This window comes from Cladophialophora immunda, assembly GCF_000835495.1.
Source record: "Cladophialophora immunda strain CBS 83496 unplaced genomic scaffold supercont1.2, whole genome shotgun sequence".
Lineage (NCBI taxonomy): Eukaryota > Fungi > Ascomycota > Eurotiomycetes > Chaetothyriales > Herpotrichiellaceae > Cladophialophora > Cladophialophora immunda.
Window position 1 is genome coordinate 2,179,938 of NW_015622542.1, and position 27,977 is coordinate 2,207,914.

Genomic DNA, 27,977 nt, shown 5'->3' on the forward strand with positions numbered 1-27,977 from the left:
TATGTATGACTGGCACCTTGGGCTCGACGCCGAGTCCCCTTGAATGCTCACCCCTCGTCTCCTGCGCTCCTTCAAGCCTCTAGAACCGATTTGGCAAATCGTGCCGGCCAACCATCTCCCCGGTTCTCAACTCTTGCTGCGGATGCATAAATAGCACAGAAGCTAATAATAATGCATATGCACCTCCGTCTCCAGACCTCGCAATCTCGGCCAGAAAGAACTTTTTCAGGAAAGCCACAGGCCCAGATTAATCATCGTCTGCGCGCCGCTTGCCTGCAGATACCGACCCGCCAACATTCTCCTCGACTTCCGGCATGTCCAGATTCGTATCCGACCAGGGCTCTCGCCAGCTGCAGCCCGACGCAGTGTAGAGTCCTTGCCTAGCATCGGCCGCTCGATGAGCTCGTCCAGATTCGACCTCTTGGTGAAGTTTATCGGAGAACAGGAATTGTCGGATCACTTTCTTCGTGTCCTCCCAACCTGACAAGCCCATTTCGCTGAATTGACTCTGATACTGCTCGTGAAACCAGTGCTCGTCCGCAGGGCTCACCGGATGCACTTTTTCCGCCAATGATCCCACATACAGCGCCCAGAGTCGCAGTCGTCGGAACTGCGCAGCGTCATCCTCTGAGGCACTCTCCGTCAACTTCTTGCGTAGATCGGTGATGAGCTTGAGCCCAAATCGCACCGGTTCCGGTGAGCCTAGGACCATGGCGGTCATCAACGCCGTCGCAACGCAAGTGTAAGCCTGTGTCAGTGGCCGCTGGAACAAGTGAGGGTAGATCGCAACATTCACGTAATGATCCGCCAGACGCGAGATGCAGTCGAACTTGCGCAGTTGCTTCCATCTCAGCAACTGATCGTCGCTCGGCACGTCGTGAGTTTGTGTGTACTCCTGCGCTTTGAAAAGTTCCCGCAAGTCAGTAATGACCGCTTTCATGATAGGATGCTCGACCAGCGGATCAATGGTAGCGGCGTGGTCTCCGAAAACCCCTGCCGACAGCAGGCGGGCCTTCCAGGGTTGACTCAAAGGCCCTGGAGTCCACTCTGAAGCCGGGAAGAGTGGGCGAGTCTCATATTTGAGAGCAAAGTAGCAATCGCTGGAGAGTAGATCCTCGCGGAACCAAGCATCCATCAATATGACTCCTCCGGCCGCATTGACGAGATTTCGCAGCATTTTTAGGTGCATGCGCGCGACCGAGGTGTTGTCTACAAGAGTCTCGGACGAAAAGAGCTTCAATATGGCTTTGAGGGTGGCCAGGTCTTGCGGTCCAGAACGAGCCACTCGCTGCCTCAACTCTGTCATAGCCTGGCCTTGAAAATATCGGGATTGATATGCAAGACTCTCATCCTCAGTCAGAACGCCCATGGCAGCTGCCAGAAGGCTCAGGTATGCATTGGCGTAACAGACGTCTTGGTTGATTAGAGCGGTGTCGTCCCAACCCCTGGCGACCTCGTAGGACCCTTCGTTCTTATCCGATTCCTTGGGCCAGCTTTGGGGGATGAAGACTTCGTAGGCGAACGCTATGAGATTATTCACCAGGGGCGTCATGGACACGGAAGTCGCTTCGAATGGGCTTGAACCGGGGTCTAGTGGCCTGTTGATCGAACTCAACATGGACGTAGGATCATCCTCGATCATGCTAGAATGCGTCGACGGCGTCGATGTAGTCGACGTCGGCAGTCCGCTACTCGACGCTTGACCAGAGCTGATGCCAGGATAGCCAAGCTGAAGGGGTTGCTCGGCCATCCATGGGTCAAATCCAAACGGAGTCACCGGGGGGATGGCTCTCGACTGTGAGGTGCGTGTCAACCGCGCCCTCCTGTTAGGATGCTCAGATGGAAATGGACGTACAGACTGTGTTTGCGGGAGCGACGGCGGCTGCTGCTGCGGCGGCGGCAGAGGCAGCTGTGGCAGCGGGGGTTGTGTCTGTTGTGGCTGTTGCGAAGGAGGGGAGAGCGGCCCCACGGGAACATTGGCAGACGCTCGTAGCTTCTTCGCTTGCTCCTGCTTCTTCCAACGCTCGTAGCGGTTCATCACATGCCAGGACACGGCGGCATTGTGGTCTTTGGAGTCAATGTTGCCGGCGTCCTTGTTGACAAAGGAGAACTCGCCCTTGAAGGGAGCTGGCTGATCCGGGGAACGCTTGTCCTTGGACATGGATCTTTGATATAGCTGATGGGCGATGTCGTCCACCAGGGAATGCTGATATACGAGAGTAGTGGCCATCTTTCGGGCGAGGCGTCGACACGGCTGTTTTGAAGGAGAGAATCCATGATGAAGACAGGCGAGAAGGCGGTAGGTCGTTCTATAGCGATTTCCAAATACTTAGCTGAGCATTTGGATTGCGATGGAAGCTATCGCAGATCTTCCAAAGCCCTCGAGGTCCAGACACGAGGCGCCAATTTCTGGAGCAGTGGTGCCAGGACTAAACCCATAATTGCAGGGCAGCTTTGCAATTCTATTGGAGGCGGTCCCAGGTTTCAGGAGAGGCTTCAATGCGATCTTGAGCCAGATGGACCACAGACGACCGTTTTTTCTCTCGGAAGAGGAACCAGCTGACGGCCGACGGGAGTGCGAAGGTGCAGCCTAAGGCCCAGAAAGACAAGCGTCTGTTGCTTGATGCAGTAAGTCGTGGCATGTATCGAGGACATCCCGAGCAATGACATAAGCACATTGGCCCACGGAAAATGCGCCGACACAACCAGCGTGCTCACAGTCCCATGGGAATTCAAATCCACGCTCGCTCGGCTCGAACCGTGGTGTTTTCGTTGGTGTCTGGCACCAGAGGGATCGGGCGGACACGAGCGCCAGTCGTGGAAGGTGTGCAATGGCTGCGCCGCAACTGCTTAAGTCAGACCCTCGTCATTCTCTTCAATCAAACTTGCCGTGTGCTTTCCTGGTGAGGTCTAGCGTCGCCATTAGCCCAGTGGTGATCCTGTAATCAATCAGAATTAGCTAAGCTGGAGAGGAGGAAGCGCAGTGGATGCGCAGAGAAGCGAGAACGAGACGGAGGAGAGGGGCACCTGTGAGGCCTTGGTGACTAACCCTGATGCTCAAGCAACTTGGCCAATGCAACTTGGATGTGCCGAAGCTGCGCCGCCCGTCGTTGGTCTTTGTCATTGCACACTGCGTCCGTAGCGCCCGTTGACCAATTCCCCGGATCAACAACACGGAAATAACATGGTGAAAGACTTCGATTCCTTGTTCAGTAGACCGGTTGGTCGGCTGCCATTTTGCGGACAGTCCCTGCTCTTGACTGGGGGTGACTGTAGACCCTGCGACGCGGTAACCTCAAATCACTTCCTCGTAGTGTTTTTTTCTCGGCCGGATTTCGCGCAGAGGAACAGGATCAGAAGGGCTTCGTAGCCTGCCTGCGATGGTCAATCATCGAGCCGGCGCTTCGAAGGAGTCTTGATGGATGACTTTGCCCGGCAGGATTCACTCCACACCACCGACTGAAGATGTTTGGAGCTCCCTGAGCCGACGCGGACGCACACGAGTCATGTGCCTGAACCCGGTAACCAGCCGTGGCAGGGATGCGGTTTCCCAGGCGCGACATGGCATATCTCGAGATGGTGGTGGTGCGGCTGATACTCGAGGTTTGAACAGGATGGTCCTGCATTGCGCAGATGCTGGCAAGGTAACGCACGGTGTGAAGAATAACGGCGAAGATTTCAACGAAAGTGGTTCTGGTCAGAGCCAGCAGTTATGATACGACTGACCAGTCTGAAGGACGGCGCCTTCTCTCTGCCACTGGAAGGGATTTTGTTCAGAGCGAGTTTCTGTAGACAAACAACAAAAGAGTGTGCCTCTATCTCGGCCAGATGAGTGGGTCTATTATATAGCCTTGTGCAATATCCGCATTGGGAAATGTTGTCTGATTGTCTTTGTAATGTGACTGCACCAGATCGAGACACGAACCGGTTGCAGGCCTCTAGCAGCCAAAAAAGACCCCTTTAACCAGACTAGGTCAATACGCAGGGAGACATTTGTCACAAGCCTTAAAACCACCAGCCCCGAGGCTCAGTCGAGCAATATGGCCCGGCACCCGAGAGGCCAAAGTGCGTCCGAAAAAGAAGAGACCTCCTGGCGGTTAGCATGGGGGAATTTCCGATGCAAGCTTCCTTGGCCTCCAGCGGTACTGGGCTCATCTGACTTGAAAGGGAAAAGGCGGTTGCGTTGGTTGTTCGGCTGTTGTCGTTTGGAGAATCCGCATTGAGCATGACAATTCCTCGGTTTGAAACATGGACTGGGTCACACCACCACGGGCGCATTGACAGCTCGAATTGTCGAGAGACTTGTTAACTGCTGAGATTCTTCAATGAAAGGAATCCCTTTTCGCCTGGAACAGTTCTATTGCCACTGTCCTCAAAGTCACCAGCAACTTGCTGCCAGGCACGGGGAACGAAGTCGCCTCAACCCACCGCGAGCAGCACCATTTCTGCCATTCTCAGAAGACGGAACATTGCCCTGTCCAGCCTAGTATACCCGTTCTCCCATCGTGCATCCCCATCAGGAAAGACATTGCCATGTGATATAAGCCACGCAATAGACGCAGCGATAGAAAGAACGCGCCCTTGGTTCAAAGGGCCACGTACACCCACGGAAGGAGGGTGCCAAAACTTGCGATGGAGGCTGAACGACGTGCAAGTTGGTGAATTCTCATGGCCCTTCTTTCACCGAGTCGTATGCCGATAGGTCTAGGTGAAGCGGCGGCTAGGCTGCCTGTACACCCATCAGTTGTTACAGGAAGACTGCGAAACTTGATCGAGACTCCTCACGCCCCGTACTGTCGCTGTTCCCCGGAGGGATAACCTTGCAGACATCGGACCATATCAAATGAGAAGTGCGCCATCACGTAGACAACGGGGTGCAAGTATCCAGTTGAGAGCTGACCTTCGGTATGTTGACCGGGAATACAATTCAAAGGCTTCAAATTGCTTCGACTCAGCGAGACAAGCGAAAATCGATGGCGGATTGAAGTAGCTGTGTTCTTCAAGCCAAACTCTTTCCCTTCGATTGATATCCGCCAACAGCATGGTCACCTACCTTGACCAGTCATGGTATGAAGAAATTCACTTTAACAGCAAATGCGACAGCCTCCAAATGTAAACAGCCGTCAAATCCTTCAACAGACCGGCAGGGGAGAAAATTGCGTTAAATGGGATGGGCGACGCTGACACGTGTTGGAACCACATGGACCCCCTTTCAACATGAAACAAAGAACAAACCCACTAAAGTTAGTGAGAGGGCGGCTCGGGATGGCTAGGGGAAACACAATGATGCGCATAAGACGGCTGTCATATCCGCAGTGGCGCTTGTGGAGCGTGCCAGGCGGGATCTATGTGGCTGATCAAGAGCCCAAGGATGTTGTCCATCTCCTCTTTTTGTCGTACCAACAGGCATATGTCAGAAGGGTACAACACTAATGGCCAGCAGCAATTCCGGAAGCCGGACCTGGTTGGTGCAAAGACCTATCAACGTCCATATCATGGGTCAGCCAAAAAAGAGAGGGATGTGTGTGCATTCTTCTCGCTCGCCACCCTCTTGATCGTGTCCGCTTTGGCTGAAGAGGTCACTGCCAAGGCTCTCGAAGGTGGCATGACTCGTCTATAGTAGATGGCGAATGGCTTGGGATGGCTTGAGACGGCTTCGCGAAACAAGATGCCGAACTGTGCCGCGAGTGGATGGAGCCGAAGGTCCGTCCGAGGTTTGGTTCAAACAAAAGGTGGCGGAACAGAGGGCAGGGAGATCGCCAGAAATGCGGGGAGTCCTTCATAACCTGCCAGCAGCTTGCTGGCGCTACCATACCCAGTCGTGTTAGGGACGTGCCAATGGGAGGATTAAACAACCAGAGTCGCATGCAAGGAATTCGAAGAAGCAGAGCGCTATTGGCACTGAACTCCTCTTTCGCTGTTTTTGGTCGTTACCCCTCTGTTCTGACGCAAAGAAATAACTCGTGGTAGAAGTGTTCAGTTTCCGTGTTGATACCTCGTACACTGGAATACCTGGAGCGACAAGCGGGCGGGCTATTAGGCACACGAGGATATGTCAATCCTCATTGTTATTTTAGGGAGGGCATAATCCGGCCCCCTGAGAGTGGGAGTCTCCCTAATTGGGATTGCATGTTCCAGCATGTGTGAAGCAACATGGGGCCAAGCTGGTCCACCATGAGGTGGATCTCGTTCATACAAAGTAGACCATCGGTGGAGGCGTTGGATAGCCCTTCAGCGAAGGGAAGGCGAAACTCTGAGGCAAATCCCCACCGTGGTGCGTGGTGGCAACGGTCGGAGCCCAACACATGTTTGCAGCGAAGGTTTTGAACTGCCTATGATTCGAGGCAGTTGGTGATAGGCTCTTCGTGCCGTTGAGCACTATCAACCCTCAAAGAAACGTCGGTATCGGGCATGGACGTAAAATGAGCCTTGAGACTTAGTTTGTGCGCGGTTCGTAGGAACCCTGTCGGCACTGGACGCGAACAGGTAGAGGGGCTAGGTGCGGCAGTGTGCGCTAAACCATGGGTAGTCTTCCGCTGATCTCAAACGATCGCGGCGATCGCATGCTCAAGGTTTGCACGGTTGAACTTGAAGCATGTGAAAGGTTCAGAGTCAAACCATAGGTAGTCATGTCGTTCTTCCTCGCACCAGAGTTAACCAGACCGGCATGGGGCTCAACTGCTCTCCTCTTTCTTGAACTGCGACCATCAATACAAGGACCAATCTCCTCAGGGATTTGACGTGACGTCGGGCGGCAGGGCCAAAGTCTGTTGTTTGGGTGGCCCCGAGTAGTTCAGAGCGGGCAGCAGCAGTAGGATTTGTTGGCTCAATGTGGCTTTCTCCTAGTCTCTGTGCTTGCTCTCGGCGGCATGTTCCATTCGCTGCTCAGCCCTTGATCCCCAACCAGTTTGAGGAATGGTATGTTGAGCCCTGGCATGACTTTCTGCATCTTCTCCACACTTTTCGCTGGCCGTCATTACTCTGACAGCCAGGAACGGCACGCGCTCAACACGCCGCAGACGCAAAGCGCTCTGCTTGCGACGCCTGTGGAGAGAACATGGAAGTCCTTGACATCCATGCAGCTACTGCATCTCCGTCTTGGAGTACAGTAGCGAGGCACAAGAGCGTCATTAAAATAAAATGTACGGTGTTCCGACATCATCTTATGGTGTGAGGGGATGCGGATGCATGTTGAATCCCCCATTCAGGATGGCTTAGGCCACGACGTCGACAAGCTGGCTCCGTCTGAGTGTCGGTCGAGGCAAAGTACAATCTGAGCTCGATCGAGATGGTCTGAATCCGTGCTGGGTCGACTGCCACCTCGTATTCGTAGGTGGTCTGGAAGTGTTGTGGCGACTGTGCGTGTCCCAAAACGTAGCCCTGATGATAAGCCCAAGGAGCCCAACTTGTTGTGTCAGTGTTCGCACGGCAAAGCCAATGCAGATTCTTGCTGCAGTCTGCATGTTCAAAACGGAGACAGCTGCCTCACTTGTCAACCTGCAGAATCGAGAACGTGTCACCCTTTCACGGGCAGAAAAAGGGCCCGACGTGCCGGAGTGAGAGATTTTTACCTTTCTCATCAGCGTCATTGTATGAACGCCTTTATCCCGTGTTATAGATTCCTTTACTCGCCTGCACTTGGGGCCATACTCTGCACTGTTTCTCCAGTTGCCATCCCTGACAAGTACCCTTGAACCTGATCGAGTGTGAATGCGACGGGGGCTAGCTGGGATTATGCGAGTGATGGCCTGCCGCAGTGGGTGAGAGGAGTAAGGATTGAGAGGACACCAAGGGCCGTAGCGATGCAGGCGTCAAGTAGTGGCTTGTTCTTGGAGGGATGGTGGCTGTCTGAGGCATGCCACTTTGCGAGCAAACAATCCCGTCTTCTCCGTTCTGTTTTCGCCTCTGCTCCCTTGTCCTTCTCTTGCGTCTTTCTTGCTCGCCATCGATATGGCTGTTGCTGGTGTTCCGTCGGGGCTGCTGAGCTGTGAAGAGAGAGCGGCCCGCAGGCGGTTTTCCCTCGTGCTGTGGTGCTGTCGGCAAAAGTCTAGCTCCAGCCCATTTGTTGCCCAGAGTGCCAGACGTAACTAGGCCTGCGGCCGCCAGCCCTGAATAGGCACTGAGATGCCGGCTAGGCATCAAGTCCGGCCTCCACCGTGCACCAGTTGAAAGTGCACTGGGCGCTGGTGATCCCACCAAAAGTAGCCCACCCCCCTCCGTCATCTTTTTTGCTGCACACCACCGCAGCCCAGAGGCACTCTTGGGCTGCTGCTGCTCGCTAGTTATCGCCGCTGGTCCTTGCATTTGTCCCCATCCGCAATCCAACAGTCTGCTCAGACTGATTGACAGACTGACCTGACGGACTGACGATCAACTGCCACTCGCAACGCCCACTCTCTTCTTGTTCTTCCACATCCTTTTCTTTTGTACCTCGCACAGATCTCTTGAACAACTCTGTGTTTCATCCCATTGAAGATTCTCGTTCGATCACCTGTTGGCTTGCCAAACACTGTCTACCCCCTCTCCAGCCATTAGCGGCCTGCCGATAATGAGAGCATCACCCATCCGCGTCCGCACCCCTCCCCGACACTAACTCGGGGCCTTCGCACCCACGACTTGAGAGGCATATCCTCCTTCCCTTGGGGATCCAGAGCCTGCAAGACCAATTGACGTACTATCTCGCCCAGTGTGTTGGATTCGCCCATAAGTGCAGTCGGCCTCGAAACCACACACTTCCCCCCTCAAGACAACCAGTCTGCCTCAGGCAGGTCTCTGGGGGGAGATCTTGGTTCTCTGGGAACATACAAGAGTTCAGATGGCAGTCACAAATCTTAGCCAAAGGGCTGGTGTTTGAGTAGAGGTGTTGACGGCTGAAGTTTGAGACTGTCTTCTGCACAGTCTCTTCATGTTCAGCGCCCTCTTGACGGGACAAAGGTTTTCACAGTTGATCTTGGAGCAATGCCAGACAACATCGGCATAAAATGGGCTCCTGATCTGCAGCGAGCCTCTCACACTGCAAACACTGTTGGACACATCAGTGACATTGAAGGGGGTCGTGGGACCGGCGTCAACGACGACGTCCTGTCGGAAGACCTATCCCAGAGTCTCGGTACAGAGTCCGATACTCAACGAAATACTCCTACCGCTCTTTCTGCTCAGCACCCGACTGAACCAGTGGATGAGGATGCGTTCCATGAGTTAACTTGGAGCTCAAAGTATGGGATCGCTGCATCGCCTGGGTTTGCCCCGCTCAAGTCCCAGCAATCCCTCCCGTCGTCGACCCAAAATTCTTCAAACTCATTGAAGGCTCTTGGTGAGCGCGACGTGGATCGCTCGCCTGGTTCAGCAGCTTCACTAATCAACCGCGCCCTTTCGACTAAATCCTCCCACGGCCAAATTCGTGGCCGTCGTCCATCACACTCTAAATCCTTCTCGACTTCTTTTCAAAACTCGAACCGTCTCTCCAATAGCGAACATCCGACCTATCCTATTCAGTCATTTGAAGCACTGCAAGCTCAGTTCCATGCTCCGCGGCCAGCGCGGCCTCTCCGCACGAGAAGCTCGCATCCAGCCCAAAATCTCCTTTACAACGAAATGTCCACGTGGACTAGGCAAGGTCGAGAACGACAATCGCCTAACGCACCAACCGCAATGACTGCTGACAATACTCCAATGTCAAGTCCCGGTCTCCTCTCGGGCGACCGGGTGCCCTCAACCTCCTCTCTCAGCGACGCCGACCGTCAGCCACACCATCTCCAACCTCCCAAAGAAACTCACACCGTCGAGATCGATCATGATCACTTCTCCGGTAATAAGTTCGTCAATAACTACGAGATTATCGAGGAAATAGGACGCGGAGAACACGGCAAAGTCAAACTCGGAAGAGACATCGAGAAGGGTACCATCGTCGCGGTCAAGATCGTCCCTAGGTACTCTGGCAAGAGGCGACTTGGCCGTCTTGGAACCCCAGAAGATCGGACAAAGCGCGAGGTGGCCATTCTGAAAAAAGCAAGGCACCCAAACGTCGTCAGTCTCCTGGAAGTCATCGACGACCCCAACAAGAACAAAGTCTACCTCATTCTCGAATACGTCGAAAAGGGCGAAATCAAGTGGAGAAAGCCAGGGGTGCGCGAGGTCCTAGCAGTAAACAACACCAGATTCGAGCAAGAGAGAGTGGGAATCGACCTTCCTTTGGAGCCAACTGAAAGAGATCTTTTCAGTGTCAGTCAAGCTAAACGACGCCATGAGCTGCAAGACAGAGCCCGTGCTCTAAACACGAACCCAACTCCTAACTGGAGCCTCGAGCACGGAGGTGAGGATTTCGAAGAGGATGAAGAATTATCCGAGGTCTCTCGTTCTGCATCACGGCATTTCTACGAGTCAAACAATCCCAGTAGAACCAGCTCTCATGATGAGTACGCAGAAGGAGCTCTAGCGGGCAGCATGTATGGCGCTTATGCTCCAGATGCCTACCGCGGTCGGACTTTCAGCATCGCAGCCAGCGTTGGCGCGCTCTCGCACATGTCGTCGGAATGGAATTTTGATGAGACCGACGACGAACATGCTTATGTTCCAGCTTTGACGCTGGAGGAAGCCCGCCGAGCCTTTCGAGATACGCTTTCCGGCCTTCAGTTTCTGCACTTTATTGGCATCATCCACCGTGATATCAAACCAGCAAATCTCTTGGTCGCAAGCAACGGCACTGTCAAAATATCTGATTTCGGCGTGTCATACCTCGGACATCCCAAGGATCCCGAGGACCCTGACTATAAGCTGACTGAGAAGGATGTATCTGCATTAGACGACGAAAAGGAATTGGCAAGATCGGTCGGGACGCCTGCTTTCTGGGCTCCTGAACTTTGCTATGAAGATCCATCCATGTTCGAAGAAAAAGAAGGGCCCAAGATCACTGGCGAACTAGACCTTTGGGCTTTGGGGATCACACTTTATTGTATGGTTTACGCCCGCTTGCCGTTCTACGCAAGTGAAACCATGGGACTTCATGAGGCAGTATGCAGGACCGAAGTCTTTCTCCCAAAGACTCGACTTGTACCGGTTGACACATCTCAAGACAAACCAACCTCCGAGGTGCCAAACTCGATCAATAGTAACAAGAGACTCGACTATGAACTCAAATTTGAGGTCGTCCCGGATGCAGTGCGCGACCTCATTCGTCAACTCCTGATCAAGGATCCCGCAAAGAGAATGACAATCGAACAAGCCAAGAAGCATGAATGGGTTGTCGAGGGCTTGCAGGATCCGTCACAATGGATCAAAGGTGCTGACTTGGGGAAGGACAGCAAGAAGAAAATCCTGGATGTGGACGAAAGGGAGATGTCACACGCAGTTGTGAGGAGGAATATCATCGAGCGGGCGCTCAGCACGGCCGGACGCATCGCAGGCAATTTGCTTGGAAGGAGCAATACACGGAAGCGTGCTCCTAGTGCAGCCACATCGGCCAGCCACTCTAGCGACTCCATTGCCTCGCCTGCAGGCTCCAGTGCAAGTACCGTTGGGAAGACCGAGCGAGATAAGATCCGTGATACCCGTCGATCTAGTCTGCGCGGTGACGAACTTCTAACGGCCCTGAAGACTTCGAGAGAAACTACCGAGCATCCACTGGCACAAAGTCAGACTGCCAGCCCAGTCTCCACCGGGCAGGAACATTATTTCAGCGAGCCACTCTCAACCCAAAAAGCCGCGTCTTCAGCCTGCACTCCGATAGCCATACGGGAAGCACGACCTCCTGGTCCCGATAGAGCAACATCAACCGTATCCACTGCCGATTCTGTCAAGACAATCAGAGCCTCGCAACTGCAGCGATTGCCCTTGCCATCGTCGGGCCTAGGGCGTGACGACCGACCTGTCTCCCTCGACAGAGGATTCAGAGCCAGAGTCGACGGGCTATGGGAGGGAACTACAAAAACTTTGGCACGCATTGGGAGTCGAGAACGACGTGCCCCGCGAGATGAGCGGTCGCCAGCGTCGAGCCGACATTCATCCGAAAGTGACGCCCGCGCAGAGCCCAGCATCGCTATGAGCACGGCTTCGGCTGCAGGTGCTATTGAACCACCTGATGTCCTTCGTGATCCTGCCCTAACCGCTGACCAGAACGTATCTCCGCCGACCCCACATGTGATGACCCACGGTGACCATAGAACATCATTTCGAGCACCGACATCAAGCCAAGAGGCTTTTGAACAAGCTCAAGAAGTCAATCAGCGGCGTCATCTACAAGAAGTGCATCATCAATTCGAAGCGGCCATGGAAGCGATTTCGAAACCGCAGAGCCTCGTGACCGATGAATGTCCTCCTTCACCAGACGACATTGCCTTCCTCGAGAAACAGCGTACACAAGTCTCCGGTGAACCAGTGGCCTTCTCACTTGGCTCTAATGCCATTCAAGGGGGGCCGTCCGCAAGCACTATCGCGTCGTCTCTAGATGACTACGGGGCGAGCAGTGTGTCGCAGAGTATGTCCAATCCAAGTATTGGAGTCATCTCTGGTGCTTCTTCACCCCCAGGCGAAGGCTTTCTGGGTTCAGCATACACGGAAGCGCCCAGAGATGTGTCTGCCCTCGGTAAAGAGCCACTTCCTGAATTCATGCGCACTGCGGACACAATCACCAAACACGGCCGACCTGCACAGATCGCGACCGCCCCGGCGCTTGAGCACTGGCAGAATAGAACGCACGATGATGATCACGATGGCGACGACGACTCAGATGACGGAATGATGATGCCGGCTTCTACAAACAAGAAGTTTTAATGTTCTCTCCAATAAAGGAACTCCAGTAAAAATACACGAACACCAGTGACGACACTTTCCACACTCTTTTTGCAATCGACGAGGAACATGGCTCGAATTTTCGATAGATACCCCTGCTTTTAGAGACAAAGCAATGGCGTAAAGCGCAAGGCATTTTTGTGCATGGGCATTGAGCGGGGGCTGGAAACAGGAAAGGCCTCCAAAATGGTAGGGTGTCTGTGCTTGGTTTATGGGACAGTCCTGATGGGCAATGTATATCAAACATGCGGAAAAGTGCATGCTGTCTTTCATCTCGACTCAGGAGGTTTCCATGTACATTTAGCTGCGTAGCTTGAGCGGGCGACAAGGGATTCAACGACAAAGGGGGCTTTAGTGATATTCCCCAGGTTCGCCCTGGGTCAAAAGGTGAAATGACAATGACGATCCCAATGAAGAACGCTCTGGACAGAACATATCGTAAGCCCTAATCTTCCTTGTTGGAGACAAGGCTGAAGTTCAAACCAAGCCATCAAACACGTATTCCTGACTGCAAGAACGTGTGATCCATATTGTATGCTCAACAGGCGACGGAGCTATTTAGCCTTTGCCATGGAAGTGCGAGGGGAACGGGATTACATGGCTCTGCTCGTTACTACTGACATCTTCCTAGCAGAAATCACGTTGAGCCTTGAGGTGCGCACGAGTGTCGGAATGGATGGGAAAGGGGCAGGGTCAGGCTGAGTCTCACGTGAGCTCGGTGCATGCTTCACGTGCCTTGACTGAAGATGCAAAGGTGCCAAGCTGCTGCGATCTGCTCAATGCAATTGCTCATGCTTGCCGTAGTTACAACTCAGCAGAGCCTTCTTCGACATTTCTTTGATACAGGCTGTTCCCAGCGCCCCTCCTCTTCCGTCGTGGTTTACATGCGCAGCGCCAACCAGGAGCCAGTCATGCTATGACCACCTCTCACATGCACTTTTCCTCTCTCGCGTTCCACCACCCAACTCACCGCTGTGACTGAATTAAAGTCACTGGCGGCACTGTAAGGGGATACACCGACCGCATTCGGAACCTGCAAAATGCAGCGCATTCTAAGGATAAATCTCCAAGCCCGCAACCAAGCCCTCAAAGCTTCCCGTCGGAAAAATTATGAAAAGTTACGAGAAGACTGGAAAGAATACGAGGCCCGTCTAATCCAGACGGAGAAAGTGAAAAATGCCCACATCAAAGCAGAGCGCAGAGCCCGGCGGGAGGATTGGGTTATGGGACCTCTGGCACCGAAACGAGACGTCGGCACAAAGCAAGATTTCTACGGCACTGTGAGCAACCTGCTCTACCAAGGACCAGTGTTCCCTCCAAATGTCAGGCATGGGCCTAGGAGTAATGGCTGGGATCCTGTCGGAGGTGAAGGATCGGAAGAGGATCAGAAAGAGTGGGAGGGATTCGGAAACGAAGGGAACATTGTGGAAGGAGATCGGGTTTGCATTGTGAAGGGGAGGGACGGCTTGATCGGGCAGATTGGCAAAGTAAAGGATGTCAGTAACGATTCCAAGGAGCTGAGAATCGAAGGTCTGAATATGGTATGGGTATCCTCTCCCGGGCTATGCACCGAATTTGGCGATGATAATCTGACTTCAACTAGGCCGATGTCGAGATCCCGGAGAGCTTTGGCGAACAGCGCGACAAAGTACACTACTCTTCCCTCGAATTACCTGTGCCTATAGCCGATGTACGTCTTGTTTACCGCCTAACCGACCCTGCTACTGGCCGCGATAGAGATGTCGTTGTCAAACACATCCGTGGTGGCGCTCCGTATTTCCAGCGCGAACCTAACTCGCCTCTGCCGCGACATACACGTTACATTGCAGGGGAAGATGTTCAGATCCCCTGGCCCGAAGTCGAAGCTCCCACGTATCAAGCCTTCGAGGGAGATACTACACGCTACGATGTCGAGTCGCAAACCTGGACGCCCACAATCTACCAACCCCCTCTTCCCTCTCAGGAGATATTTGACGACCTGACAGAAGATGACAAGTATCGGCGAGACAGAGCATGGCACGAAGATGAGTATGTGAGGATGAAGATATTGGAGGATGCTCGTGCAGAGTGGTTCAAGGAGAGAAAAATTCAAGGCCCCTTGGCGAAGATGGCTGAGGAGAAACTCAAGACGGTGGCAGAGCGGGCTGAAGCAGTTAAGCAAGCCGGAATGAGCGAAGAGACAAGGAAGGTCTTATTGGAGGAGATGAGTGCAGCAAGGGGGAGAAGGAGACAGAAAAGCGCGTCGTGATGTGCGAGATCCGACTGCTGAGTGGCATGTCATTGCCAAACTCTGTGTCCGACTTCTTGCGCGATGGCTATATGGGCCTGATGTGCGCACCAAAGCTTGTATTTGGATGTAAAATAAACAACTCGGATGGGAAGACTTGTCACTTCCAGATGACAGCGTTGTACATCTAGAATATTATACACTCCCCCTGGACGACAGCATCGGAAAGTTTTACGGTCAATTAGTCGTAGTATTGGTAGTCTCTATCTTTTGTGGATTAGCTCGTCTCATCGTCTCATCGTCTCATCGCCTCATCGTGGTTTCCCTCATATGCTTTGTCTGTCACGTCAGGATCGGTGGACAACGCTGAGAATGATTTCAGTGACGTTGCTGGCTCGCATTTTGCACCTCGTGTCTCGTCTCATAACGAGCTCGGATCCTGGTTCCACCCCAAATCACTGCCAGAGGTTGCAATATGGTCTCGATCTGCAACGACGACGAGAAGGATCAAGACTTCTCGGACAGGTAAACTTTCATTGCGATCATTCCCGGCTCGGGTGCCTTGCAGGAAAGCACATGCAAGTTGAGAGTTAATTACTCGCAGGCAAAAGGCTGCTCCAGCTGTTCCATCGTTTCGCCGTCGGAAGTAATCATCTGGGACTGTTCATCTGAGGCTCTTCTCTGCCTTAGGCTCTTTCATCATCCCACCCTCTTGCGAAGACCACAGTGACGTCTCGTGCCAAGAACTGTTGTCTCCCATTCTTCGGGATATACAGAGCAAAATGCCGTCACACGAACAAATTCTCGGTCAATGACCAGTCGCCCAGTCTTGCGATCAAGTAACTAGACTCCCAACAAATTCCACGTTCCTGGCTTTCCCCTGATTCTCGGCGAGCTGAGGCCACTGCACAAGGAACCGGTCCACAAATGGTTTCAATAATATCCCGCTTAAACTGAGCGTTTTCACGCGGGCCCAAGATTCGATGAAGATGGTCCGCATCTGCCCAGATTGCGAAACCCTTTCCCCTGAGCCAGTAGTGGAGGTATCGGGTGTTGAATGAGCATTTGCAGAAGGCCTCGAGCGCGCCGAAGCGTCCTGCGAGCGCGGGAGCATGGCGGAGGGGCCTGAAAAGCCGAAGAATAAGAGGATGATGGATGCAAGGACGACGATTACCCCAGTTCCGGGTCCATTGGTCAGGATCAAATCCGGATAGGATGCCGGATCTTCGTCTCCTGGTTGTGATTGGAAATCTCGATGTGTGCCGCGAAGCACGTTGAGGCAATCCCACAGACATCGAAGGCTCGTAAATGGAGCTGTAAGCAGGGACTGATGAACACGTCGTGCCCGGTGGACTGTTACCACGTTGTAGTTTGAAGTAGGCTCTTCAGAGCTGTACAAGGATGAGGACTCTTTCAGGTTCGACAGCATCTCAGCCTCAAATTCTCTTGCTTTTGCTGCAGAGAAATCGTCTCCTGAGCTCACCAGGTAGGTCCGCTTGGTGAAGTTAAGCTGTAACCGGTGGTATTGGCTCAGAATGATGAGCATCTCTGCGGTGTGTCCTCCTGAGCCGAGCACAACTAACAAATGGGTGGGATTTCTCGATGAGGGTCGAGGTCGTCGAGAAATTGGTTGCCGGCGGAGCACCTGGACAAGGCGAAAGAACGATAGGCTAGACAAGATGAGAATGCTAGCAAAAGTGAAGAGTAGCGGTTGGCGGCCTGGAGAAATAGTGATTAGCGGTGTGAACATGGCCATCCAGATCATTGCGCCGCCTGGGAAAATGCCTCGCGTTTGTCTGAACTGTGTCCGCTGGATCTCCATGATGGAAGAGACAGGATCACGTTCTGAAATTCGAGATTGAGTCAACGTCTCTGTATTTGTTTCTGACCAGGAGCTGAGCAAGTCCCGAAGCGAGAGGTTTGGGACATAGTCAACCCGCTCCGTGATATAGCAATTTGCACAACAAAGACATCGCCATGCCAGCGTGGTCGTTGGCGTTGAGAACAAGGCTGACGAGGCTGAGAAGGGACGGAGTGTTTCATTTGTTCGGCGATAGAATCTTTATCCCCGTCTTGGGCTAAACCCAAAGTAGTAGAACGTTGACTCCAAAAGTTTGGAACAGGGACGAATTCTGATGCGTTGTCTCTCTTGATTCCTCTTCTTCTGCAACGGGCTATCCGACAGCCAAGTCCATATAAAAGCAATCTGGGCACCCAACGAATAGCATTTACAATCATGCAAACGCAGTCATGCCTGTTACACTCCGCCGGCGCCTGGACTGTCACTACTGCGGACGCAGATCGAAACTGCCAGCGGGGAAGAAGCCTGGTCGCAAGTTTCAATGCGAGCACTGCCTTGCCGTCAATTTCTTCGACGAGGTACGCACACTTGATCTCTGAAGATGTCATGCGACTGACACATGCTCTAGAATGGCGAGATAGCAGATGTCCCCTTGGACGAAGCTGCCCCTGCTCAGCGCTTCGCCCAACCCGTCCCCGCAAATCCTCTCCCCGACGACTCTGCCCCCCAAAACTCAGTATTCTGTTCGACATGCCTCAAGAACCAGCAGCTATACACCTACAACCTTTCCCAGTTCCTCCCAGATCCTGACCACCCCGAGTACGAGAAACTCGAGGCCCAACTTCCAGAGTACAAGAAAGGACTCGAACAGCGCTACCCCCAGTGTTGTGCCAGGTGCGAGCCTAAAGTCAGAGCGCAGTTGCACAAGGCTACCTACAACGCCAGAAGCGACCACCTTCGACGGGTCCTGGAAAGATCACGACAAAGAAGAGTCGCCAGTCGATGGGGGTGGAGAAGCCTTCTTCTCAATGCAGCCGGATTGGGCTATACCGTCAGTCTGGCTTTGCAAGTCCTTTGGCATCTTTATGGCTCTCAAGTGGTCGGCGTTTCGTTGAATCTGGAACTCCGACCTGCTGAGTGTTTCTCCCAATGGCGCCCTTTGCCCGAGTGTTTAGAAATGATGGAGCCCCTCGTGGGACTCTCTTTGGTGCTTGGACTGCTTTGCATCTGGTGGAATCCAAAGTGGCGGCACAAGTTGTCTAACAATGAGTGGCGATTGTCAGGCCTGAATGAGTATTATCTGGCACAGTTTTTCCTCCTGGGGCTGAGATTCAGTGCTTGGATAGTCTTGTTTCACGTCCCTATCTCATTGCGGATGAAAGCAATTCTGCATGCTTGTTTCGCGGTTGCCATCACAGTGTTTGCAGGATGGTCGATTTTGGGGATTACGACAGTCAGGACTGGCCCTCAAATCAACTGGCACGATGATCCAGCCCCTTTGCTGTCGAGCAGCCAATTCGTACCTCCACCCCCTTCTGAACAACCAGAGACACAGCGACCACCGAATCAGCCGTTCAACATCGAAAATCTGGCAACACCTGGACGACCAGCTTACCAGGCATGGAATCCTCCCACTCCTCCGCCGGACAATGCGGAAGCAATGGACTGGACACCCTCTCAGCCCACATTCCAACCGGACCTCAAGCAGATTCGGTATATGGCAACCGACCCCACGCCCTTCTACGGAACAATACCAGCATTAAACGCAAAGGGAGTTCTCAAAAACCAAAATCAAGGGCGAACGGGTAGAGAGGCCATAGGTCTCCCACCAGGATTTTTCGAAAAGTCGCAGAAGTCGTTATTTCCTCCTCGTCAAACTGAAACCGCTAGCGAAGCCATAGCACAACCAAAGTTCTTCGGTCACGATCGACAAGTTGATACGGGGCTGGAAAACATCTTCGACACAGTCTTCTCTCTTCAGGATTCGTCCTTGGATCAACCTGAGTCTGGTTCCACTTCGGATGCGAAGGTTTCCAGAGCTGCACCTACGAAAGAAGCCGGTCGCCAGCAGCCAGACGAGCGTGGATATCTGCCGGCGCTAAGGCTCTTCAGCTGCTTGTCGATTCTCTCACTCGTAGTAGGCTTGGCCGCGTGGATCTTTGAAGCTGCTATCAGGACCAAGACTTCCCAACTAGGCTACTACACCGTCCTTCTCAGTGTGGTTATACCGTTTGGTCACATCATAATCATTCTTTGTTTGAATGGTATCCAAGGCCAAACCTCCAAGATATGTCTGTATCTGTTCGAAGCAACCATGTTGATGGAGGTTGCCATGGTCCAGGGCCGATTTGGAGACCTCTTCCGGAACCTTTGGGACAAGCTTGCCATTGCGGTCGTCGCTCTGTTGCTCCCTCAGGAGTTTCTGGCACTGACTAGTTACAACTGGACATCTCAACGTCGCCATTCGACCGCCTCACACCAATACGTCCCACTACAGTCGTTCCCTGAACCGCAGGCACAGAAGTCCATCAATCCACCCCCCAGTGCTGTTGCCCCACCAATGCCTCAGCTTCCACGAACAAATTCGAGCGAATCAATCGAAACTCAACTGTCGATACCGACCACTACTGACGCCGGGCCATGGGAGACCCCGCGAGCGGAAAACTATCGATTTGATTACTTTGATCCATCCAAGTCTCCGTCAGCGGTAGCGAGCACAAGGTCGTCAGTAAAGCGGAACCGCCAACCACAAAGCCTGGATCAAAACTTAATGGGCATCGATGGTCTATCGTTGGATAGGGACAACAGGATCTCACGGGATGAGAGCACAGGCGTCTCGGCTACGCTGAGTCGGATGGGTCTTGGGTCTTCGTCTGGGTCAAGCATCGCGGGACCAAGGGCGAGACGGAAATTTTGACGGCTACTTTGTTCCGGAGCGAGACTGTGTATGGAGTTATCACGTTTATGTTTGGAGGCATTCTCATTGTGTGTGGTATATTAGAGCATAAAAGGATTGGAAAGCAGAAAGCGGCAGGCAGGGCCTCGTATTGCATTAGCGTTGCATATTATGAACTTGTTCTCATTTCAAGACCCATAAATTTGGCATTCTTTGTGACATGGTGAGATTGTCGAGCTTCGAAAGCGGAAGACCACAACGACTTGCTGATCAACAGAGCCAGGTCGGTCTACCCTGGAAGCGTTTCGTTTGTTTCGTACATCAAGATTCGAAGCCCCATGCAGAATTTGGAAACACTGGATGCAGTCCATTGTATCCGTTTCAACGCCGTGAAATGCTCATTGTTGTACTGGGAGCCTATGTCAATTTCTGCTTGATGAAGAATGATCTCAGATGTGACAGCTGCCATGCGCAAGTGACGCCCAACACGCCCAGCTGGATCAATGTCCACCGTACGATTCTCGCGTTAACCGCTTCGCTTTGGTCGCGGAACTCTGCTTCTCGCTCCTATCCAGGCGCTTTGAATCAGCGACTCTCCAGGACAAATAAACGCCATCGCGAAACACGAAGAGATGATGGCGTGGTAGATTGGACTTACTCTTTGAAACTTCTGCTCCCTCCTGATGTCTTGCAGTCTTCCGTTCAACTCCCTCACCTTGCCCACAAGAGTGTCGATCTTGCCCTTGTCCTCGCTCTCAATCTTACTTGTCTCTCCAATCGCCATGTCGACGGTCAATTTCACCCCTCCTAACCCATTCCCACCGTTTCCGAACCACCCATTCACGCTGATCGCGGCAGGCCCAGAAGGTGTAAAGCAGAGTCTGTGCAGGCCAGCGTCCGCGGCACTGAAGGTGAATTTCGAGAATTGGTCCGAGGACTGCGTGGTCTGGGTTACGACGCGGTGGTCGTTGTCGAAGGTCTCTTCGACGGTGAAGTGGATGTTGAGATCGGGCGTGGCTGAGAAAGTTTGAGTTTGAGGGGAGTAGGCTTCGGATTTGTATGTCCCTGCAATTCCAGCGTCAAATTAGTGTCTGGTCGCTCATAATGTTCTGCCTCGTCTTCAGGGCTTGCGCTGGAGGAAGCGGGCTCGCATTGGCGCTGTTCCTAATAGCGATGCTTTGATACCCGGGAGACCGAGAGTAATCGAACTAGAGCATCTATCGACTCTTGACGTACCAACGACCAGCGTGCCCTTTGGCAAATCTTCATAGAAGCACTTGGGCGTCGTGCCATCGAGATAGAAATATAAGGCTTGGGTTGAAGGAATGAGGACGGATGTAACTGCGACAAAAGTCGCAAGTAAGGATTTCATTTCGATCTCCTTCTTCCACCTTGTCACAATTGATTGGAACGCAGTATTGGCTCTGAAGGACAATGGCAAGGGCGCAGAAAAGTCGATTGAACAAAATGTCCACAATTCAATGCCAGGGACGCACACTAGATGCGGCGCGCAGGCCCCTTTTCTCGCGGGCCAGGTGAGCGCTGCTTTATGCTCCAGGTCGACCAATTAAATATCAGCATGTGTGAGGGCTTCGCAGCCTTGCAGCCCTTTTTCAGCCTCGCTACTCTATTTCAAATGACATAGAAGTCACGTGAAATGTCATTTCAAATATCTCGGAGTTTCTGGCTGCATTCAGTCCTTCCCTCTCATCGCGCTTGGGTTCTTTTCCTGCCTGCGCTCCCATTTGTTTACCGCTTGACTGGTGTGTTACACTCTATAAAGCGTTCGTCGATGGGTGAAGCAGTACCTGGCGGAATTTGAAAGATCGCTCTCAGTTAACCGACCCTCGACCCTCCCGTCAAGATGGCTTCTACGAGCGACATTCGCGACATAATGAACCTGGGCCAGGCAGGGCCTCGCCAGCCTGCGCCCAAGAAGAAAAAACACGTTGAACCTCAACTGCGCGTCACTGGTGTGAAGCGAGAAGTACAAGCTCTTATGGGCGATTCTGTCCCTCCCATTGCTATCGTCGAACAGCGCTCCTACAAGTCAAGACCGTCCATCTCTCAGAAATTGTTCAAGCCGCGTCATTGGGAGGAGAGACCATTTGTGCATGGGGGAAGAACTGATGGATTAGTGCTGAGACACTGGAAACGATCTATTCCTGGCTCGAACGCCCGCGCCCCGGTTGTTGCGCATGGCTCCGCCGATGTTGAAATGACAGATGAATCAAAGGCATCCCCGCCGGTGCAAGAACTATGGTTTGAGGAGGAGTACCCATCTCACAAATGGAATGCAAAGGTCCAAGTACCAGCCTACACGGATGAACAGTATGAGAATATGTTAAAGTTGGAGGATTGGACGCGGCAGGAGACCGATTATCTCATGGAACTATGCCGTGACTATGACTTGAGATGGATCATAATCGCCGACAGGTACAATCCAGAAGATATTCCAGCTCCCAAGCCGGCCACTCAAAATGGGGAGGCCAATGGCAGTGAGCTTATTGTGAAACCTCATTACCCCAATCGCTCTATGGAAGCTCTCAAGCAACGATACTACGCCATTGCTGCAAAGCTGATGGAAGCGCAGACGCCAGCAAGCACAATGACCCAGGCTGAATTCCAACTCTGGGAGAAGATGCGCAACTTTGATGCCAAGACTGAGACAATGAGGAAAGCGATGGCGGAAAAACTATTCGAGCGCACGAAAGACGAAGCCGATGAGGAACGAATTCTTCTTGAAGAACTTCACCGCATCACCAAGAACGAGGACGACTTCATCAAAATGAGACGGGATCTGTACTCGAGGCTCGAACCTGTGGCGCCTATCAGAAGAACTGAAAGGGGGGAAGAACAGTCTACTGCCATGTATCAAACTTCCGGGGGACTTTCTATGTTACTGCAGAGCCTTCTCGCCAAAGAGAAGAGGCTCAAGCGACCTCCTTTACCCGGCAGCATCGAGACCGGCACCGCTTCCACTCCCACCGAATCGCAGAGATACGATAAGGGTAGACACCCGCCCCAATATAATCGGCGGGATACTACCGACACCCAGGCGACTGAAGAAGCATCCGGAGCACAAAAGAAAGGTTCGATGTCTCAACCCAGTGTTCGAGTCTTGTCGTCTCAGGAGGAGGCAAGGTTTGGTGTTTCGCATCCACAAGAAAGAATTACAAGTGGTGTGCAATTCCGCCATGAGAAGATCAATCGCCTCACCATGGCCAAGAGCCAAACTCAAACCACCAAGATTCAAGCGGCGTTGACCGAGTTAGGCATTCCACCTCGTTTGCTTATGCCCACAGAGCGAGTATGTCGAGAATTCGAGAGATTGGTGACTGAGATCAACGTGCTGCTTGATTGTAGGAAGGTTAATGAGAAGATTGCGACCGAGATCAAGATCTTGGAAGAGGCCAGGCGAATCAGGTTGGGATTGCCAAAAGATGGAGAGGAGCCTGCTTCTTCTAATAATCCAGCCCAGCCTTCCTTTCCTACAACTACAGACGCAATGGAAGTCGATGATTCTCAGGTGGCAAACGATTCTAAGATTGAAGACACTAAAGATGACTCGATTGCTGTCGCTGAGGAAGACCAGGACGCTGAAGCCGAGGATGATGTTCCCGAACAAAAGGTCGATGAGAAGAGGCCTGGTGCAGAAGCTGGAGGGGACGAGAGCTCTATGAAAGTGAAACAACAAGCAGAGGAAGCAGATGCCGACGCGGAAGCGGATGTGGATCAAGATGCAGCCCAAGAGACCGCTCCGAAACCGGGGGATCAAGAAGAAGAGAGCGAAGGAACTAAAACAGGCGAAGACAACGACGAGGAAGACGATGAGCAGAACGACGAAGGAGTCACAGCCGTCGATGAGGAGGAAGATGACGACTCTGACGAAGGCGGGGACGAAGCTCAAGCTGACCTTGATGAGGAGGAAGAGGAAGAGGAAGAGGATGCCGAGATTGCGGCAACACCGCAGAATGAGAGCGACGCGGAAGAGGACAACGGGGATGAAGATGACGATGAGGACGAGGATGAGGATGAGGATGAAGAGGCAGAAGTCGAGGCAGAGTCTGACGAGGAAGGAAATGGCAACGAGGACGACGCAGGCTCGGACGATGAAGCCGACATTGACAATCAGGATGAAGAAGACAAGGACGAGGAAGACGATGAGGACGATGTCCCCGCCGCAGCAGAGGCCGATGACTCGGAGGATGCTGAGGAAGAGCCAGATGAAGAACCAGCTGCTCCCAGCCCTCCACCACGCGCACACAAGCGCTCTGCAAGCGTCATATCTGCGGCAAGTCGCGCGGGAAGCAATCGAAGTGGAATTGGGAGGAAGAAGAGACGGTGAATGCTCGGTAGCTAACTCGATCTGATTGAGAATTGTATGGCCTGATTGAATGCTGCCTATGTAGCCGCCCGACTCTTTGAACAAGCACACCACTCTTCCACCAGTACCCAAGTCCACCGAGCCCGCTCAGGGCGCGTTCAATTTCCCGTCTCTGCTGTCCAGCTGTAACCGAATGACGATCATCACACTTCTCACAGATACATTGCCCTATGGGCCAAATTTTAGCTCCCTGGCCACTGGCCGCGCAACACTTCACGATATTCACAATGGTCCTCTCATCGCTCGTCATTCATCACTCATCAATCAGCCTCTTCCGTCTTTTTCTTTTCCACCTATTCCTCCTCGCTCACTTCGCTTTCCTCATCATGCCATGGCACCTGGATGTCCTCTTCCGTGTCGCCGAAGAGGCTGTCGACGTCCCAATTCTCGTCTCCTCCCCCGGCCTTGTCGTTCGAAGCTTCCTTTTCGACGTCTCCAGTAGCCTTCGCTGTGTCCTGTGCGAGGCCGTTCTCAACGCCATCGCTCTCGATGTCCTTGGCTTGCGAAGACTTGTTCTGCTGGTTGTCGTGCTCGTCGGGCTCCTCCAGCAGAGCGATAATATCTGCCACGTCTTCGTCGTCTGCATCCGTAAAAGGAGCTGATTGAGGCATGTCGCCATCATCAGGCAGTGGGTATTGATCGTTGTGGTCTATAACCATCAAGTCATAATCTCTCATACGTGCGGCTCTCTCCTCCTCGGTTTCATATTCGGGATCTATATCTGCTGGCGAAGCGGTAGGTGGAATCGGAGGGGTTGGTCTTCGAGCAGGGAAGTGGGTGGGTTCTTCGGGGAGAATGTCAACACTGAGCGCATTGTAGGAGCTGCTGTTTCCAGAAATCTTGGCGGCTGTGGAAGTGGCACTGTTGAAACCAGCGAGCGCGTTGGTGAGAGCCGCTGATAGTGCTGCAGATGATTTGGGCTTTGCCCTGCTCCTTCCCCGAGTGTTCGACTTCTTTGGTGTTCCAGGTTTGGTTTTGGTGACTCTTGAAGCCTTTGAAGGCTTGGGAGCAGCAGATGCAGACGGTGCCGCTGGTTCTGGTGTGGGAGCTGAGATGGATGACTGATGGTTCGCAGTTGGTACGGTTGTTGCGACGTTATAAGTGGCAACGACTTCGCGGATCGAAACACCAGCAGCCGCACCCGCAGCCTGCTTAAAACTCCACTCTTCTAGAGGATGAGGAAGATCACCGGTTGCCTTCCTCAAAGCAAGATTCTGGCTTGGTTGCATCCAACCATATTCGGACTGTTTGCGTTTTTGATGCTTCGAGAGAAAGGCGTCTTCGACTTCGGAGGGGGGCGTTACGGGTGGCGCTGGACGCTTCGTGGACCCGGTTGCAAGAGATTGAGTGCTTCCTCCATTGATACTTGCAGCTTGGGTTGCCGATGGAAGTGCTGCAGTAATTGTTGTAGATTCCGATGTGGCTGTCTCTTGAACGGGAGTTGTGGCATCCACCTGAGTTATCGTCTGTTTATCCCGGCTGCTACTCCCCAATACCTCCTCCTGAGCAGCACGGGACAGAAACTTTTGAATCGAATCCTTCAGAAAAGTTGGTCCAGGTTCTTGATCGTCGCCGGTGAGGTCAATGAACTGGAGGGCGGCACGTTCGACTTGTGGAGCTAGTAGCTTGAGTTCTTTGCCGTGGTGCTCCGGACACAAGTAGCAAATATCTGCTTTGAAGATTGCTTCGGAGTATTCCCGCTTGAGTTGCTGCATCTTGCTGTCGTATGCCTGTTGGAGTGGTGACTTTGGTTTGTTGAGCCCCAGAACTGCGCGCTCCTTGGTATCGGGGATTATTGGAAAGAGTCGGCCTTCTGGTCCGATCATGAAGTCGTAATGCCCTTTAAGCATGTTGTAGAAGCTTTTGACTACGACATTCTCTCTGGTCAGCGTCTCTTTTTCTCTTTTGAGTGTGTCGACCTGTTGTTGTAGCGCCGCGACTTTCTTGCCATGCTCTTGTACAAGCAAGGAGACCTTGTCCTGGTATGTCTGCAGTTTAGCTCGCAGCTTGTTCACAGCCTTCTGGGCCTGCGCTTCTCCACTGTTGGTATTCCACTGCCCTTGCGGAAGGAGAGAGCCTCCCTGGGCATCAATTTGGGGAAAGCCCTGAAAGTCCGTAAACCCAGGGTCGAGATGAACCTGCTTCTGAGGGAACAAATTGACACAGAGGTCAGGAAAACCGTTATCGTTCATCACGTCCTGTGAGAGGAGACCCTGCATGCCCACAGCCTCGTTCTGGGTGAAATATCCATTGTTGAAGGGCTCTGAGGCCATGACGGTAGACATTTGCCTGCCATGAATTCCGACGGCGTCCTCGGCCGGACAGTGAAGCGGATTGTTCAGGATTGGAGAATCGTCGTTTCCAAAAGGATTACCATTCGCATAGGAGTTCTGGAGTGTGAGGTTGTAAAATGCCATATGTTGATGTCGGATTGGGCTTCCATTACCAGTTGAATTCTGAGCCATGGGATCCGGAATTCCCATAGAATGCTGCTGAAAAGAAGTTATCATATTAAGATGGTTCTGGGGTCCAGGGTTTGGCATTGCCATGAAATGATTTTGAACGAGGTTTCCGTTGCTCAAAGGGTTCGGGATCTGAGTGATTGGTGCTCTGGGTCCAAGATTTGCCGAAAGATTGTTGTTGTCGGGCCCCATGATGTTGGCGTTCTGACTGAAATTCGTGTGGTGTGATAAAAAGTGTTCCGAACCACAATCTGCTCGTCTACGTTGGAATCTGGATGGGCGCTGATATCGACCGCACTTCTGATAAGATCGTTCAAGTGAGATCGTTTCCAGACCAGTGCCCCAGGATCGTGGCTCAGAGCTGTGTATTGGCTGTATTTGTCTTCTAGCTGCAAGGTCAAGTTGAAGTTGTTTACCAGAGCTTGGAGGGGTCCTGTGGATTTGTCGACGCAAGACTCGTTAAAGATTCAATGTAGCTGCTAACAGCCGGGGTTGTCCGTGAACAGGTTGAATGAGATCTGTGATTGTCGTGTCCCGAAATTTGACCAGTGGGTCTCAAAGTGAGTGACGGCTCGGTTGGTGCACGAGGCTCGGGAATAAAGGAGTCTTCACTGCTTGGAGCCAGGCGTTATTGCGAGCCCCATCAGGCAGTCTGCATATTGTTGAGTTCACTGACCTGTGAAAATTCACAAAACTCGGGTTCTCGGAGGAGCAAACGACGCTGAGGAGGACGCTGTTTTCATGCGTTTGGTGGTCTTGGAGATTCCGGCTGGAGATATTGTGTCTGATGAGGTGAATCTGAACACCGAAAGGATCGTGTATGGGGAGATTTGTGACAGAAGAGATGAAGAACAGTTCGAGGAAAGAAGTGTCTGGAGACTTGACAAAAGGGCACCTGCTTCGTCGAGGGCCTGCTCTGCGCCCCAGACCGGAACCTTCTGCGGGTAATTGCCATAGTTTGGTGCCGTGTGCAGACGTTGGTTCGGCGGCCAGACTGTCCTCAGGTAGCTGGACGGTTCCTTACTTTAGCAAAGTAACAGTCCACCAGCTGGGACTGTCCTTTTTGTACCATACAGCAGCGACGGGAACCACCAGCCAGTAACCAATAAACAGTCCACGGCATATCGAGTCACAAAAACCACAAGACTCATCTCTTCGACCCAGCATATGCAACCTTTTTCGCCTTGAACCAGATCTTTTCCATGTCAACCGTTGTTTACCCGCCTGGCTCCTCCAAGAGCGGGACCCTCGTTTGGGCTGTCCACGTCTGGGGTAATAGCATGATGGTCAACTTTGCCGACGGTCTCTTGGAGTGCTGTGGTAAGTGGGGGACTTGGTGCATAGCTCTGGGAGCGATGGTGGCCATGTGAGGAACAGTTACGGACATATTTCTGATATATAGGTACAAGCAGACGGAG

General features: G+C 52.7%; 9 protein-coding genes across 9 annotated transcripts; 4 read left to right on the plus strand and 5 right to left on the minus strand.

Moving 5' to 3' along the window:
• Positions 1–247: 247 nt before the first annotated feature.
• PV07_03071 (uncharacterized protein) lies at positions 248–2,230 on the minus strand (the record flags this gene model as incomplete). The annotated part of the gene is made up of 1 exon (XM_016389735.1): positions 248–2,230. One exon carries the CDS (start codon positions 2,228–2,230, stop codon positions 248–250), a length of 1,983 nt encoding a protein of 660 aa, XP_016251637.1.
• Positions 2,231–5,285: 3,055 nt separating this feature from the next.
• PV07_03072 (uncharacterized protein) lies at positions 5,286–7,972 on the minus strand. Its single transcript, XM_016389736.1, has one exon. It carries the CDS (start codon positions 7,587–7,589, stop codon positions 7,215–7,217), a length of 375 nt encoding a protein of 124 aa, XP_016251638.1. The 5' UTR covers positions 7,590–7,972; the 3' UTR covers positions 5,286–7,214.
• Positions 7,973–8,249: 277 nt separating this feature from the next.
• On the plus strand, positions 8,250–13,219 carry PV07_03073 (uncharacterized protein). The gene has a single exon (XM_016389737.1). It carries the CDS (start codon positions 8,959–8,961, stop codon positions 12,766–12,768), a length of 3,810 nt encoding a protein of 1,269 aa, XP_016251639.1. The 5' UTR covers positions 8,250–8,958; the 3' UTR covers positions 12,769–13,219.
• A 360-nt stretch (positions 13,220–13,579) lies between these two features.
• Positions 13,580–15,297, plus strand: PV07_03074 (uncharacterized protein). The gene is made up of 2 exons (XM_016389738.1): positions 13,580–14,327; positions 14,390–15,297. The coding sequence occupies exons 1-2, from the start codon at positions 13,827–13,829 to the stop codon at positions 15,032–15,034; spliced, it is 1,146 nt and encodes a 381-aa protein (XP_016251640.1). The 5' UTR covers positions 13,580–13,826; the 3' UTR covers positions 15,035–15,297.
• PV07_03075 (uncharacterized protein) lies at positions 15,270–16,991 on the minus strand. Its single transcript, XM_016389739.1, has one exon. It carries the CDS (start codon positions 16,833–16,835, stop codon positions 15,849–15,851), a length of 987 nt encoding a protein of 328 aa, XP_016251641.1. The 5' UTR covers positions 16,836–16,991; the 3' UTR covers positions 15,270–15,848.
• A 185-nt stretch (positions 16,992–17,176) lies between these two features.
• PV07_03076 (uncharacterized protein) lies at positions 17,177–19,924 on the plus strand. Its single transcript, XM_016389740.1, has 2 exons — positions 17,177–17,392; positions 17,443–19,924. Exons 1-2 carry the CDS (start codon positions 17,264–17,266, stop codon positions 19,729–19,731), a joined length of 2,418 nt encoding a protein of 805 aa, XP_016251642.1. The 5' UTR covers positions 17,177–17,263; the 3' UTR covers positions 19,732–19,924.
• On the minus strand, positions 19,788–21,204 carry PV07_03077 (uncharacterized protein). Its single transcript, XM_016389741.1, has 3 exons — positions 20,947–21,204; positions 20,369–20,775; positions 19,788–20,277 (listed from the first exon to the last, which is right to left on the minus strand). Exons 1-3 carry the CDS (start codon positions 21,080–21,082, stop codon positions 20,128–20,130), a joined length of 693 nt encoding a protein of 230 aa, XP_016251643.1. The 5' UTR covers positions 21,083–21,204; the 3' UTR covers positions 19,788–20,127.
• Positions 21,205–21,430: 226 nt separating this feature from the next.
• Positions 21,431–24,314, plus strand: PV07_03078 (uncharacterized protein). The gene has a single exon (XM_016389742.1). The coding sequence runs from the start codon at positions 21,575–21,577 to the stop codon at positions 24,056–24,058; it is 2,484 nt and encodes an 827-aa protein (XP_016251644.1). The 5' UTR covers positions 21,431–21,574; the 3' UTR covers positions 24,059–24,314.
• PV07_03079 (uncharacterized protein) lies at positions 24,062–27,968 on the minus strand. The gene is made up of 2 exons (XM_016389743.1): positions 27,236–27,968; positions 24,062–27,170 (listed from the first exon to the last, which is right to left on the minus strand). The coding sequence occupies exon 2, from the start codon at positions 26,749–26,751 to the stop codon at positions 24,391–24,393; it is 2,361 nt and encodes a 786-aa protein (XP_016251645.1). The 5' UTR covers positions 26,752–27,170; positions 27,236–27,968; the 3' UTR covers positions 24,062–24,390.
• Positions 27,969–27,977: the final 9 nt, after the last annotated feature.